Consider the following 12,590-nt stretch of genomic DNA (forward strand, 5'->3'; position numbering starts at 1 on the left):
CTCATTAAGGATTTGGTTCTGATATGGTAGAATGTTATCATATTGAATGTTTTAACGTATTGTACTGAATAAAATTAACTAAACAGTGTTTATCAGTTTTCAGTACTGTATAAAAATACTGTACTGTAATAAAAGAACACATTTTGAAAATGTTTTTCTTCATTCTTAACAAAGTGTTTATGTCAACAGTATACCATATGATTATGGTAAACATATTTTTAACAGAAAATGTACTGTATTTGTTTAAAGGAAATTTTTTAAGGCAGCATGCGAAGTTCCTGATCCTGAAGAAAGATTCAATATGAATGAATATTCAGAGATGGTGGCTCTAAACAAACCTGTCATCTACATAACTCTTGAAGAACTTATCAACACTCATCGGGTATGTAATTAACATAATGTGTGTAGAGTAGAAGAGAATTTCAAATGTGTTGTTAATATGTACTTTGAGTTAAAAACAAACATGATATAAGCACGTAGTTATTGCTTTAAAACAATGGAGGCCTAGCTTGTGTCCAGCAGGCAAAAACATAAAACTAAATAACATTTTTGCAATGAAACTTTAACTTAATTATTTTTAAATGTGGTAATCAGTTTTCATTCATAGCACATTAAGCGCTGCAGTCTCATGTACCTTGTGTTCTGTGTTCTAATCCTAGTACTGGTTGTTTTCTTTTTGGACATTGTACATTCTTCCCATGTCTGCATGGATTTCATACACACCAGTTTCCTCCTACATCAATACAGAGATTGGCTGTAGGACAACTGCTGCTTCTAAATTATCTGTTGAATGTGTGTGTGTATCTGTGTTCAGTGAGATAGACTACCCTTCCAATTTCAGCTGGATCCTACCTAACATGCAGTATTTCTAGGATCATATTTGAAAGACATTGGCATATCCATAACCCTCAACCTCAACTGAATTAAGTGGGTTTAAGAATATAATTTTATGTTTAAAAAAATAATAATAATGCACATACCACTTATTTTACAGTGGCCTGGTTAGTATGAACGTCTTATTTTGGATATATTCTATTTCTGTACTTTACTAAAATATTATTTTTACTCTCTTTAGTTATTAATGAAACTGTGCCAATGAAATATAATAGCACGGCAAGTTTAAACTTTGATGTATTTTTTTCTAATCACTATACCTAAAAAATGTGTATTCAATTATAATGTGATCATTTGTGGATCTTTTGTAATTATTGTTCATAGTCTTATTTGAAAATTTTGTTGTTGTACCTAGTTAAAAAATTGCTAACTTTTTTGCTTATTTTCAGCTATTATTAGAGCACCAGGACTCTATTGCTCCAGATCACGATGACCCCCTTCATGAGCTCTTAGATGACTTGGGAGAGGTCCCCACTGTGCAGTCACTTATTGGTAGTAGATTATAATCCCAGTTCTGCCAAAGTAGTTTTATGCCATATACACAACATTAAAGTATACTACTTTAATTATAGATAGTATGTTAAGAGTTTTGGGAATTTTAATATTACTATCTGCCACAAATTGTAATATATTTCCTTCATATTCTGTATTCATGTTTTTCTACCATGTCTAGGAGAGAGTATGGTTCAACCCACTGATCCAAATGCTGAACAGTTACTGGCCAACTACGGCAAGATAGAAGTATCCCTAACATTGGCAAATAAGTTTGATATTTTCAAAAGCAGTGAAGATCAGCCAGATATAAAGGGACTTCTTCTGAGGTATATTAATAATCAACTGTAATTGTAGTAATGTAACCATTCAGACTGTGAAAAGGATTTTGTTGAACACTATAATTCATCTAATTCAAAAAGTAATCAGATCTAGTGTTTGCTTTTGCAATGTGAAATTTGTATGCACTGATAGTAATAACTTTTAGGATATGATCATTTTTAAGCAATGACAGCAGTCTAATTGTAGAATATGAGCAATAGCAAATGTTCAGCTGTGATCTCTCAGATATGGTGGACGAATCTTTGTATGAATTAAAGTTTGCTCAGAAAAAAATGTTCTTTTAATATATATTTTAAAAAAGTGAATCTGCTTGTGTTCTCTTGTAGTACCAAACAGTTAATCATTGATGTAATCAAGGCTCAGCAAGGTGACTCCCTGCCTTTAATACTAAGGACAGCTGCATCTGTTGAACAGGCAAGTACTTCAGAGTTAAGATAACATATTAATATATTTTTTCAAGGCATAACAGTTGTTTATACAAGTGTCATTGTCTTTAAATAAAGGTAGCTGAAAATGGGGAGATATTTATACTTTTTGCTTGTATCTAATATATATATCCTTGGTTTCCCTGGCATAGTGTACTTTAGAGTTGTGTTTAACCTGATTCTCTTAAATCTTACTCTGTTTGCTTAGTCAATGGTATTATGAAGAAATCCTGAATGACTATTACTGAAACTCCCAAGGCTTCTGAGTTCTTGCTATAAATAAGCTCATGCATTTCTAACTGAAGAGAATTTTTGTATTCTGTTAAATTGTCTGCAGGTGAAAATTATGAAACTGGAATACAGTAGACAGTTCTCTATTAAGTATTTTTTTTTTAGATCTGATGATATTTTATACGTTTTGTTTTAGACTGAATACATAGAAAAAAAAATTAAATTTCCCTGAATTGTTTTTGACTGTGGACTAGATTGAATATATTTTGTATTGCAGAGAACACCTCCAGAGCCCATTTTTATATTGTTTAAAATTGGCCTTTCATGGAGGGCAGGCAATGTCTTTTTTCTGATATTACCAGTTTATTTTGTGTGAAAACTGGCTAGATGTTTCAAAAGCTTTAGAGCAGATGTCTTCTGGAGCAATCATTTATCATTATTACAGCCAATTTCTGGACCTTTTAACTATTTATATGTCTTCTTTGGCCCAAATATTCAGTACTGAATAAAATTTGTATCACTTTCAGTTAGGTTTACTTAAAATTATATTATTTGATATTGGTTTTTATGTGATGTACTGTATAATGTATCTTGTTTCATTTAGGCATCTTACATTATGTTATAAAGCAATTTACCATACTGGTCACTGTGAAAGGTGCAGTGTAAAATTTATCTTGAATCATTTAGCAGTTAATTTCCTAGGGAAAAAAAACAATCTGTTCAGGTTATGTATATAAACTAGTTTCATATTTTCAAGGGTGATTTCTCTGACTAGTGCCCTTCTAACCCATTATTTGTTTTTTTTTTTTCAGTTCTTTATACTGAACTTTATTGGTGAATTTTTACTGTACCTGTAAATTTGTTGTATAGCTCTTTTCTGCTTCTTTTTTTTTTTTTTTAAATATATATAAAGTGTTAGTCTTCACGTCAGTTTATAATACTGACATTTTACCATTTTTGCTTGAATGTGTACCTACTGACAATAATATTTAACTTCATATATTTATAAAACATAATTCTACTTAAATCCAGTATGCTACACATTGCTTGACTTACATATGCTTTTCTACCCATCATTATGGTTAGAATGGAATCTGGCATTTCCATAATAAGCTATGATTAAGAAAAGTAACATCACATACTCAAAAACTGATGTTTCATTTTTAGAATAAGTAACTGAGTACACTGGAGGTCATATTCTTTACCTTATTTAAAGAGAATTCATTCACAGCATATATCTAAATAGTACTTCTTTATATAGCTTTCATGAAAAAAATTACTGTACTTGCTTCTTTTGATTATATCATTTTTAGAGTATAAACAAATCCTTACCATTATCCATTTGGTTCATATGTTGTTATTTTTAGTCTATTGCCTAATAATTCTAATATGTATTGTCAAATAATAAAACAAGACCCTATATTTCCAAGACAAGCTGAAAAATGAATTTAAATAAATAGATACTTTCAAGATAATTTCCAAGAGGCTGGTACTACCTGTGTACTAAAAAATAATCTTCCCATAAATTCTCCCTGTAACATATGGCAACACAAGTAACAAAGAGGTAAAATGATATAATTTGTTGCTCAATGCCTTGCTGAATGATAGTGAATTGAAAGTTTATGGTACATCAGGTGTTTTTTGGATCTGCACCATTGGGATGACATACATTTAAACCAGAAGGATATATTGAGAAGACATGCTGTAAGCATGAGTTAGTCCAGGGCTTTGGTTTGGAGAGCAAGCTGATAATCAGTCAGGTTTAAGGCGTCAGACAATCATAGTTATTAAAATATAACACTGAATTTACTAGCCATCAAAGAAGAAGCAGATACAGAATCAGCAATAGATCCTAATTACTTCCTTTAATGCTTTAAGTAATACAATTGTATTTATTTGTAATTGTACATAACTATAACGTATAATAGCAATAACAGAAACCTGACTGAATCTTAAAGCAGCTGATGAATACAACATAAATGGATATACATCCAAGATAGCGAAGTGGTTTTAGGAGGGCATTTATGTAATAGACAATTTAAATATGAACATGTATTGCAAATGGAAAGTTAACCACAGTTTAGTAAGTTTAATTGGGACCTATTATATAGAGGCAGGACACTTTCAATGTGTTAGACTCCCTAAGGTAATTGTGTGTTACAGTTTTAAAAGGAAAGTTTAGATGCAATTTTATATACCAATGAAAATGCAACAAATAGTGAAACACTGTAACAGGAGTTTATAGATGACTGTTCTGTTTTTTTTCTAACTAGTGTGTTAAAATGGCAATAAGAGGAAACCGAAATTAAAGCTGTAAAATTTGATTAAGTAAAAATTGAGTATTTAGGCACAGTAGTCATTGCTTCTGCTTTATGGATTTAGTATCTCGTGTTCAAATCCAGCATCAGGTTGATATTTGGAATTTGTATGTTCTTCCAGGGTATGTGTGGGGTATTTCTCTGGGTACTCTGGTTGTCTTACAGCAGCCGCAAAGGTCTGTATGTTAGGTGGATTGGCAACTATAAGTTGGCTCTAATGGGAATGACTGAGTGTGTATAAAAGGGTGTGTATGTGTTTGTTTTGTTTGTGATGGATTGATGCCCAGTGCTGCTTAAATAAGCTCTAGCCCCTGTGGCTCTAAATTGGATTGTGTAAGTTTAAAAATTGGGGTCACCAGGGGGTGCTCCAGCTCCCCAAACACCTGATATAACACAGGCTAAAACACAAGTTCAGCAAACAAGATGATTTGTTTTCATTGATTTTAACTAGAAGCTGATAACATTCCATGCAATCGGGTCAAACTTAACAAAGCAAAGCAAATTTCAACCCCCACCCAAGAGAAATAAAGGAGAGCCAACAACCAAAGCTACTCTATAAAATGAACAAGAAAGGACGGCTATTCTTTTCCTCGAAATGGAAGCTTTTTTCTAAAATGTTAAAATGTTGCCATATTTTAAAAAAGTTTTGAACAAATCATCTAAGGGTGAGGCCCAAACATGTGGCCCAGTGAGGCTGGAGCTAGATTGCAACATTCACATGTTGAATCTTGTCCTGGAAAGATTTTGAACAATTTTAAACAAGATAAAGCACTCAAAGATTTTAAGTTGAATTATTGAATGCTTTGCACATATGGTGCTAGAGTGTATTCTGTGCATGGCTGCCTTACATTCCTTTCCTGAAATATTAAGTGACAAATCCTTTCCCCAAACTTCTCTGGGGTCTTTGGAAGGAAGGGATTTTAAAATATTTTATAAATTACAGAGAAGCTATCTGAGTCTTCAAGAATGATCAATGTTTATTCTGGAATAGAACAATGTGGGGAAAATTGGGAAAGTTCTATTTAGCAAAGTTTCTAGCTTGAAAGTAGTGGAAGAATTGTGTTGATGAGAAGTTGACTTTGCACCATAATTGTTTGTAGGATGTGAAGACATTATCCGTATACAAGTCTCTAAGTGTTATAATCATGGACATTTTCCAGACTTTTAATAGTGTATGTGTTTGAGAAAGTGGAAAAAGGTGGTTGTCATTTAGAGGGTCAAAAGATAAGTTTATTTCTGTCTTAAAGCACTTTCTACATGGGATCCATATTCTGAGAGAATGAAGGGCAATTGGATTATTAGTGTATTATTGGTAATTTATATTAAATGGGGCACAGAAGAGGGAATATAAAGAAGTACTGCAAGAGTTTGTGTATTGCAAACAAGGCTTGTGTATTTTCATTCATTTGTGTCAATTTCCAGGTCTTTATAGCTTGTATATTTGCTGCCCAGTAATAAAATTGAAAGCTGGATAGTGCCATGCCCCCTTCTGCTTTTGGTCATTGTGTATGTGCAAATATGTGCAATGTGGATCTTTTGGGTGTGAGATTTAATTTGTGAATATATTATATTAAACAAACACCGAAGGTTTGAAGTGTCTGCCTTCAATAAATAATTAGTTGCTCCATTTCTTTAGTAGTCAAGAGGTTAAACTGTGATTGCAAAACCTGTCTCTTCCTATAAAGTGCTTCATTTGGAGACCTGGTGTATTCTAGATCTATTCTGGTATGGTATTTACATTGATTAACTCAGCTGCCTTCTTGGTTTCCAATTTATTTTTGTGAGAAAGATATGAAATGATCTGCTCTCCTAAATGCCTTCAGAGTTTCCCAGAGTGTTCCTGCTGAGACCTCTAAAGATGCATTTGTCTCAAAAAAAAAAAAAAAATAACCAATTTGCTTGGATATTAATTCTGTACAGTTGTCCTCAGCTAATGACTGGGGGTTAAGACACTAGCTATGAGATGCGTGCATAGGGCACAGTAATTTAAGCAACATGATAAGAGATAACAATAGCATTGTAGTTACAAGATTTGAGAGTAAGCAAAAATTTTCTTTGAGGGAATCCTTGAGTAACAATCATGTACGGGTGAGAAGGAGTATGCTCTTAGGTTATGATTTAAAAACATCCATGCGTCTGATCCATTATAAACTGTGCAATTATCTTTGTAGTATTAGATGTTAATTGCTTTTGTAGCTGAGGGTCTATCCAGGTCTGGATTTAAAGCACAATTAAAGTCTCCGGCCATTATAATTCTCAGTGTTCACATTAAGGATAGATGCAAATACATTTTGGAAGAATGCCTTTGGTGCATTGATATTAATCAAAATACGTATTTAGTATTAGATAGATTGCCTGTCACCATGACATGTCTCCCTTTAGAATTAGATATTGCATCTGACACTATAATTTGAATAGTTCTGTGTATTAAGATTCCCACACCCCTGGTTTTCTTTGTATAGCTGGAGTGGAATATTTGGTCAGTCCAAACTCTTTGCAACCTAAACTGGTCATTGCTTAATAAGTGAGTCTCCTGTAAAAAAAAATATCTTGGCATTTAGACTTGTTAATTGCGAGAGTACTTTCTCTTTAATTCATGATTGAGACCCTTGACATTCCAGCTCACAAAATTCAGTATTTGGTCATAGAACTATTGCTTCTGAACTTATGTTGACATTTTGTAGTCTTAGGTTGAGGAAGTATATTGTTACATATGATAGCTTTGACATAGATATATTATTATTATTAACAAGTGATATAACTGTGGAGTTTATGTTGGCACTAATGGTTTATGTTTAAGGGATGAAAAAGAAGTAGCGTTGCTGTCTTTATCTTCCAGCCCTATGCCTGAGCAACCCATCAGAACCCAACCACCAAATTTGCCCTTGAGCAAATGAGGCAAACCAAACTTCGCAAAGTTTCGGTTCTCTGACATGCTAAGAGACTGAGCATGTCTAGAGTGAAAAAGAACTCCCCGCCCCCACCTAGAGTGTGCATATAATTAATGGAAGAAATTTCAATATGATAACTGAAGCTTAAACTGTCAATAGCTGTTTACTTTTTGGTAACCAATTAGTGAAGATGTAGTCATAAGTAGCCAAAATGTGCATATCAATATTGAAGGAAATATCAATATAATAATTGTAGCTTGAAAAAAGGAAAGGGATGGCCAAAATGGAAATAAAGAAAATTCTGCATGAACCTTTGCATTCTGGACTGTTTGTAATGCCATAACTATGTATTATTTTGTCTTGCTGGAATATGATATGACTCATGATCGCGTGTTACAAAAAAAATGATGGGATCAGTCTTCTTGGCTCTTTATCTGCTTTGTCCACAGAATTAGAAACGTAAAACTGATCTTCAATAACCACTTTGTTTGGCAGGGTACAAGAGGCTGTATGTTTCAGTTCTATGTAGACGCTGTATATTTCTATAGATTGAGGCAGCTGTTGCAGGGGAGAAATCTGGGAAAATATAAATGTGGTTATTTTCAAATATAACCTAGTCTTTCTGTCTGAGAAGGAACATGAAGTTTTGTTTGGCCTGTAGTGGAGGTATTTAATCCACGTATATATGGTAGGATGCTGAGATCTCATTGTCTGATTTAAAGTCCTCTCCAGTTATTTTACAGAATAGTTCAGCTATGAATTTCAGTTTGGTTTGGACTTTCCCATTTTTCAGGACGATCTTCTATATCTATCTTTCAGTGCAGCCAGTTTGTCAGCGAGCACTTTGCATTCTGATTATGTAGCTGATGTTTTTTGTTCAACTGTTTCAAAATGGGGTGTAAACATTGCTTAACATCTTCAGGCTGAGCACCAAGTACTCTAATTTTACTCTCAAACATACTCAAATTTTCCTATATTTTTTTCATCAATTTTTTGTAGCATTTCTGTTAAGGTTTTTGTAAACTTTGTACGTAAACGTATCTCCAGATCTTTTATATCTTGATGCTGTTTCTCATTTTCTTGTTTAGGACCCTTTTTCCTTTCTTTATTTTCCTATTGTCCTTCTTTATATCTTGCTTTATATAGTTGATGTCCCCCTTGAGTGAGGCAATCCTTACCTTCAGCTTAGAGAGTGCATTTCGATCATCCCTGATCTCCATCGGTAGAACTGCAAGTCCATTGGGGGATGATGCAGCAGACTCACAGAGCGTCTTAGCTGAAGTTGAATGAAAAGGCCACACTTGGCTTCAGTAGTCCTCCTGGAGTTGACAATACTCCTTGCCCTCCTCACTTGCAGTTTCGCTTTCACTAACGCTCTCGGCTGAAGCCTATGCTGCAGCATCAGGTCCTGGCAGGTCCATGCCTTCACCTGTCTGTTCCAGGTCCATCTCTGGGAGGCTGTTACTGTGAACTTGAGTCCAGTTTAGACTTTGATGGGGTTTTTGTTGCCTTATCCTTTACCTTTTCATTCAGAGCCATTTGTTGGCTGCTCATGCTTATTTGTACTTGTATGTAGTATCATTAAATCCTCTTCAGATGAGTAAATACCGGATATCTCGGAATTATTTAATTATTTTGGGGGAAAAAAAGGGTAAAATAGCACCACTGCTAATGAAGCTCCCCCAACACGTACATGTGCAACAATGGACAAGACCAAATCAGCAAGTGAGATTTATTCAGTTTGAAGTGTTTCCCACAAGCACAAGTACAATTTAATACTGTAAGCACTCGGCCTTTTTCTTTCTGTCTCTGTCTGCTTCTCCCAGTAAGCTTCATCCTCATTCTCCTCCTCCTCCTGATTCAGGCTCCTCAAGGTCAGACAGGCACCTTGTTTTATATAAAACCTGGGAGTACTTCCAGTGTCCCATCATTATGGCCCAGGGGCATTTCCAGGTTAGGTTGGAGCCTGACAAAGTAGGCCTCACCAGTCCCCATGGTACCCTTGGAACCCTACAGGACTTATGCCCTGTGGGAATTTGGGGCATTTGCAACCCAGTGGGGTGCCATCTAGTGATCCTGGGGAGATAATGCCATGTGCAGGCTGTCTCCCCCTGACCATCCGTACTGAGGACATCTCAGCTGGGTAAGGCTCCCAGCTGTCCCTCACAAAGTATATGTTCAATATGCTTAAGTAAATGCATCAAAATATTACAAGTTAAAAAAAAAAAAAAAAAAAAGAGAGATTTTTTTTATCTATGGAGATTGTGGAACAGAGGTCAGACAGATTCAAAGCTGTACTTAAGTTCTGGACAAGTTCATCGTAAAATATAGAAGTAGTATCAAATTTAAAACAACTCCTCTACTAAATAAAGGAATACGAAAGGAAAGTGCAAAGAAAGAAAAATTTAATGGTAATGTAATGGTAGCTAGTGCTGCTTATATAGCTTATGAGTACAACATCTAAATAAAATCAGAAATGGCAAAAGGCAGTTAGTGAAAAGTATTGCTGAATATTTAAAAGTGAACCCAAAAATGTTCTTTGAGGAAGGAAAGTTTATTTGTATTAAGAACAATTAAGGGGTAGTATATAGAAAAGAAAATGGCAAATACCCTCAGCTCACATTTACTAAAGCCTTTACCTTTGAATAAATTGGAAGCTTTCCAGTAGTTGTATGGAATATTGATTAATTTCTAAATGGTGTGGAGACTGAACAGAATGGATAACTTCTACAGTTATATAAATGATGACATTAAATCAGAATTAGCACCATGAGCACTCAAGAATAGATTCAGTTATATTTCATACAGAGATATAGGTATAAATAGTGTCACTTACAGTATTATATTGACTACTGAATAACACAGTAAATGATCATTCAAAGCCTAATGTTCACTAGGATGTACAGAAAGCAGCATTTCATGCTGCAAGTTAACTTTGAAATAGATAATGTTAAAAATTAGATTCTCAAGGATCAGTTCTGAGGAAACTGTTCTTTTCAGTTTGTGTAAATGATGTAGATAAAATGGCATCTACAAAATGAGTCAGCCAGTTAAATACATTACACTAAGTGGATACGCTGGAATAAAGTATTTCTAAGTTTAATGTAAATAAATTTATGGTTTTACATACAGGACATAAAAATATTAGATATAATTAAACAATGGGTTCTAAAAGTAGGAAATACAATTCATGAAAAACAGTAGATAGCTATAAAAAGTGGATAGAAAGGCATTAGAGAAAGTCCAGAGAAATGCTAGTACGCTTATTGTATGCTTGTGAGCTATGACCTATAATGATAAACTGCAGGAATTAAAAAGAAAAAAAGTTTGAAAAAAGTCAGGTTTGGCTATACTTGGATAATTTAGTATTTTAAAATTAAAGATGCTCACCCACATTCTTTTATACTGCAAATTAATGAAAAGGTGACATTTGCCCAGAAAATAAACAGTGAATTTTAATATATCTGTTGATCTGAGCTGTAGTTTAACAAAGATTCTGTTAATTTAGCAACTGTTTTAGAAAAGGTAGTGCAGACTTTTTTATTAGTGGACTACATTCATTTAATGTGGGCTGTGACATCCTTTACATGTTCTATAGTTCTGTGATAGCCAGTGTGTGTGTTTAATAACTCTGTGCTGTGTGCCAGTAACATCATTTAGGGGAGGCCCAACAAATCAAGAAGGTAGGCTCACTTATGGGACACACTCTTGATCTGCCAGAAGTAGTAGTAGTAGAGGAGACAAAGACGACAAAACTGATGGCCATTATGAGCAATGCTGCATGTCTTCCCTATAAAACACTACCATTCAGTACTTTTAACCAATGAATTATTCTGCAGAGGGGTGTCAAGAAATCTTTCTGGTGCTCTTTCACACATACACCAATATTCCTTTAAAATGCCTCACTATGACTGCTCTTACCTGGCTAATAATAAGAGAAGTGTTTTCTTCTGTTTTGTAATTTTGTGTGTGTGTCTGAGTGGGAAATTTTGCTATTGTGGTTTGTTATAATATTTACATAGTGCTAGAGCTTTTGTAAAAGCTACATTTCCCCTTATTTTGGTAGTGCTTTATTTATACCATCTATATATTTTAGTGGTTTGTAAACTGGATATTAAAATACATTCTTGGGTATACTTGCCTTTGTCATAATACAGGAGGCTGAACACTTTCGAATAATGCAGATAAGAGCTTTACAAGATGCCAGAAGTCCTGAGAAGTTGAAACGCAATCAGTCCATCATAGCTGATAGCAACTTATCCATGGAAGAGAAAAAAAGAAAGATCCTCCGTAATGTCCGCAAGCTGGAAGCATTGGGTGTATTAGATTCACACACAAAATACACACAATTGCTCAATGACATTTCAAAGGTAACTTTTTTTTAAAAAAAAAAAAAAAACAATCATTAGTCAGTATTGAGCGATTTCACCCCTGCAGCTTGATGTTAACAGACGTACATTAGTAGAAATAATGATTTCTAACGGTGAGAGAATTTTTTTTTTCTGAAATATAAATGATCTATTTTGCACTTGTTTATCTTTTTTTTTCTTTACATAACTAAGGCTTATAAATTCTTACTAGAAGTTTTACCTTCTTCCCAGGATATTCGAAACCAACGGAGATATAGACAGCGTAGACAAGCTGAACTGGTGAAGCTGAGACAGACTTTGCAGAGTTTGCATGCAAAGAGTGCATTTTATGGAGAGCAGATTGATTACTACAATCAATACATTAAGACATGCCTAGATAACTTGACCAGCAAAGAAAAGTAAGTTATTTATTACGTAAGAAGGTAGTTGTTACTACTGGTGAACCAGCTACACTAGAACGATGAACCAAAATTCAGTACAGGTACTGTATTTATTTTTTAAACTTGTACCAATATGAACTTTAATGGCAATTCTAATCACCTAGTCTGATTTATAGAAAAATTTACTAATTTTTGTGATGGGTTATAACATGGAATACTTTTTGGATTGTTTATGAATTATGTATTT

General features: G+C 34.1%; 1 protein-coding gene across 1 annotated transcript in view; it reads left to right on the forward strand.

Annotated features, from left to right (window-relative positions):
- Positions 1–12,590, forward strand: part of iqgap3 (IQ motif containing GTPase activating protein 3) — a 101,815-nt gene that overhangs the window by 84,535 nt on the left and 4,690 nt on the right. Inside the window, exons 30-35 of the mRNA XM_028794127.2 lie at positions 250–382; positions 1,284–1,386; positions 1,568–1,715; positions 2,055–2,142; positions 11,751–11,963; positions 12,195–12,361. Coding sequence (XP_028649960.1) covers positions 250–382; positions 1,284–1,386; positions 1,568–1,715; positions 2,055–2,142; positions 11,751–11,963; positions 12,195–12,361 — 852 coding nt within the window. The remainder of the gene's footprint in view (positions 1–249; positions 383–1,283; positions 1,387–1,567; positions 1,716–2,054; positions 2,143–11,750; positions 11,964–12,194; positions 12,362–12,590) is intronic.

The sequence above is a fragment of the Erpetoichthys calabaricus genome, chromosome 2 (genome assembly GCF_900747795.2).
Source record: "Erpetoichthys calabaricus chromosome 2, fErpCal1.3, whole genome shotgun sequence".
In the NCBI taxonomy this organism is placed as follows: Eukaryota; Metazoa; Chordata; class Cladistia; order Polypteriformes; family Polypteridae; genus Erpetoichthys; species Erpetoichthys calabaricus.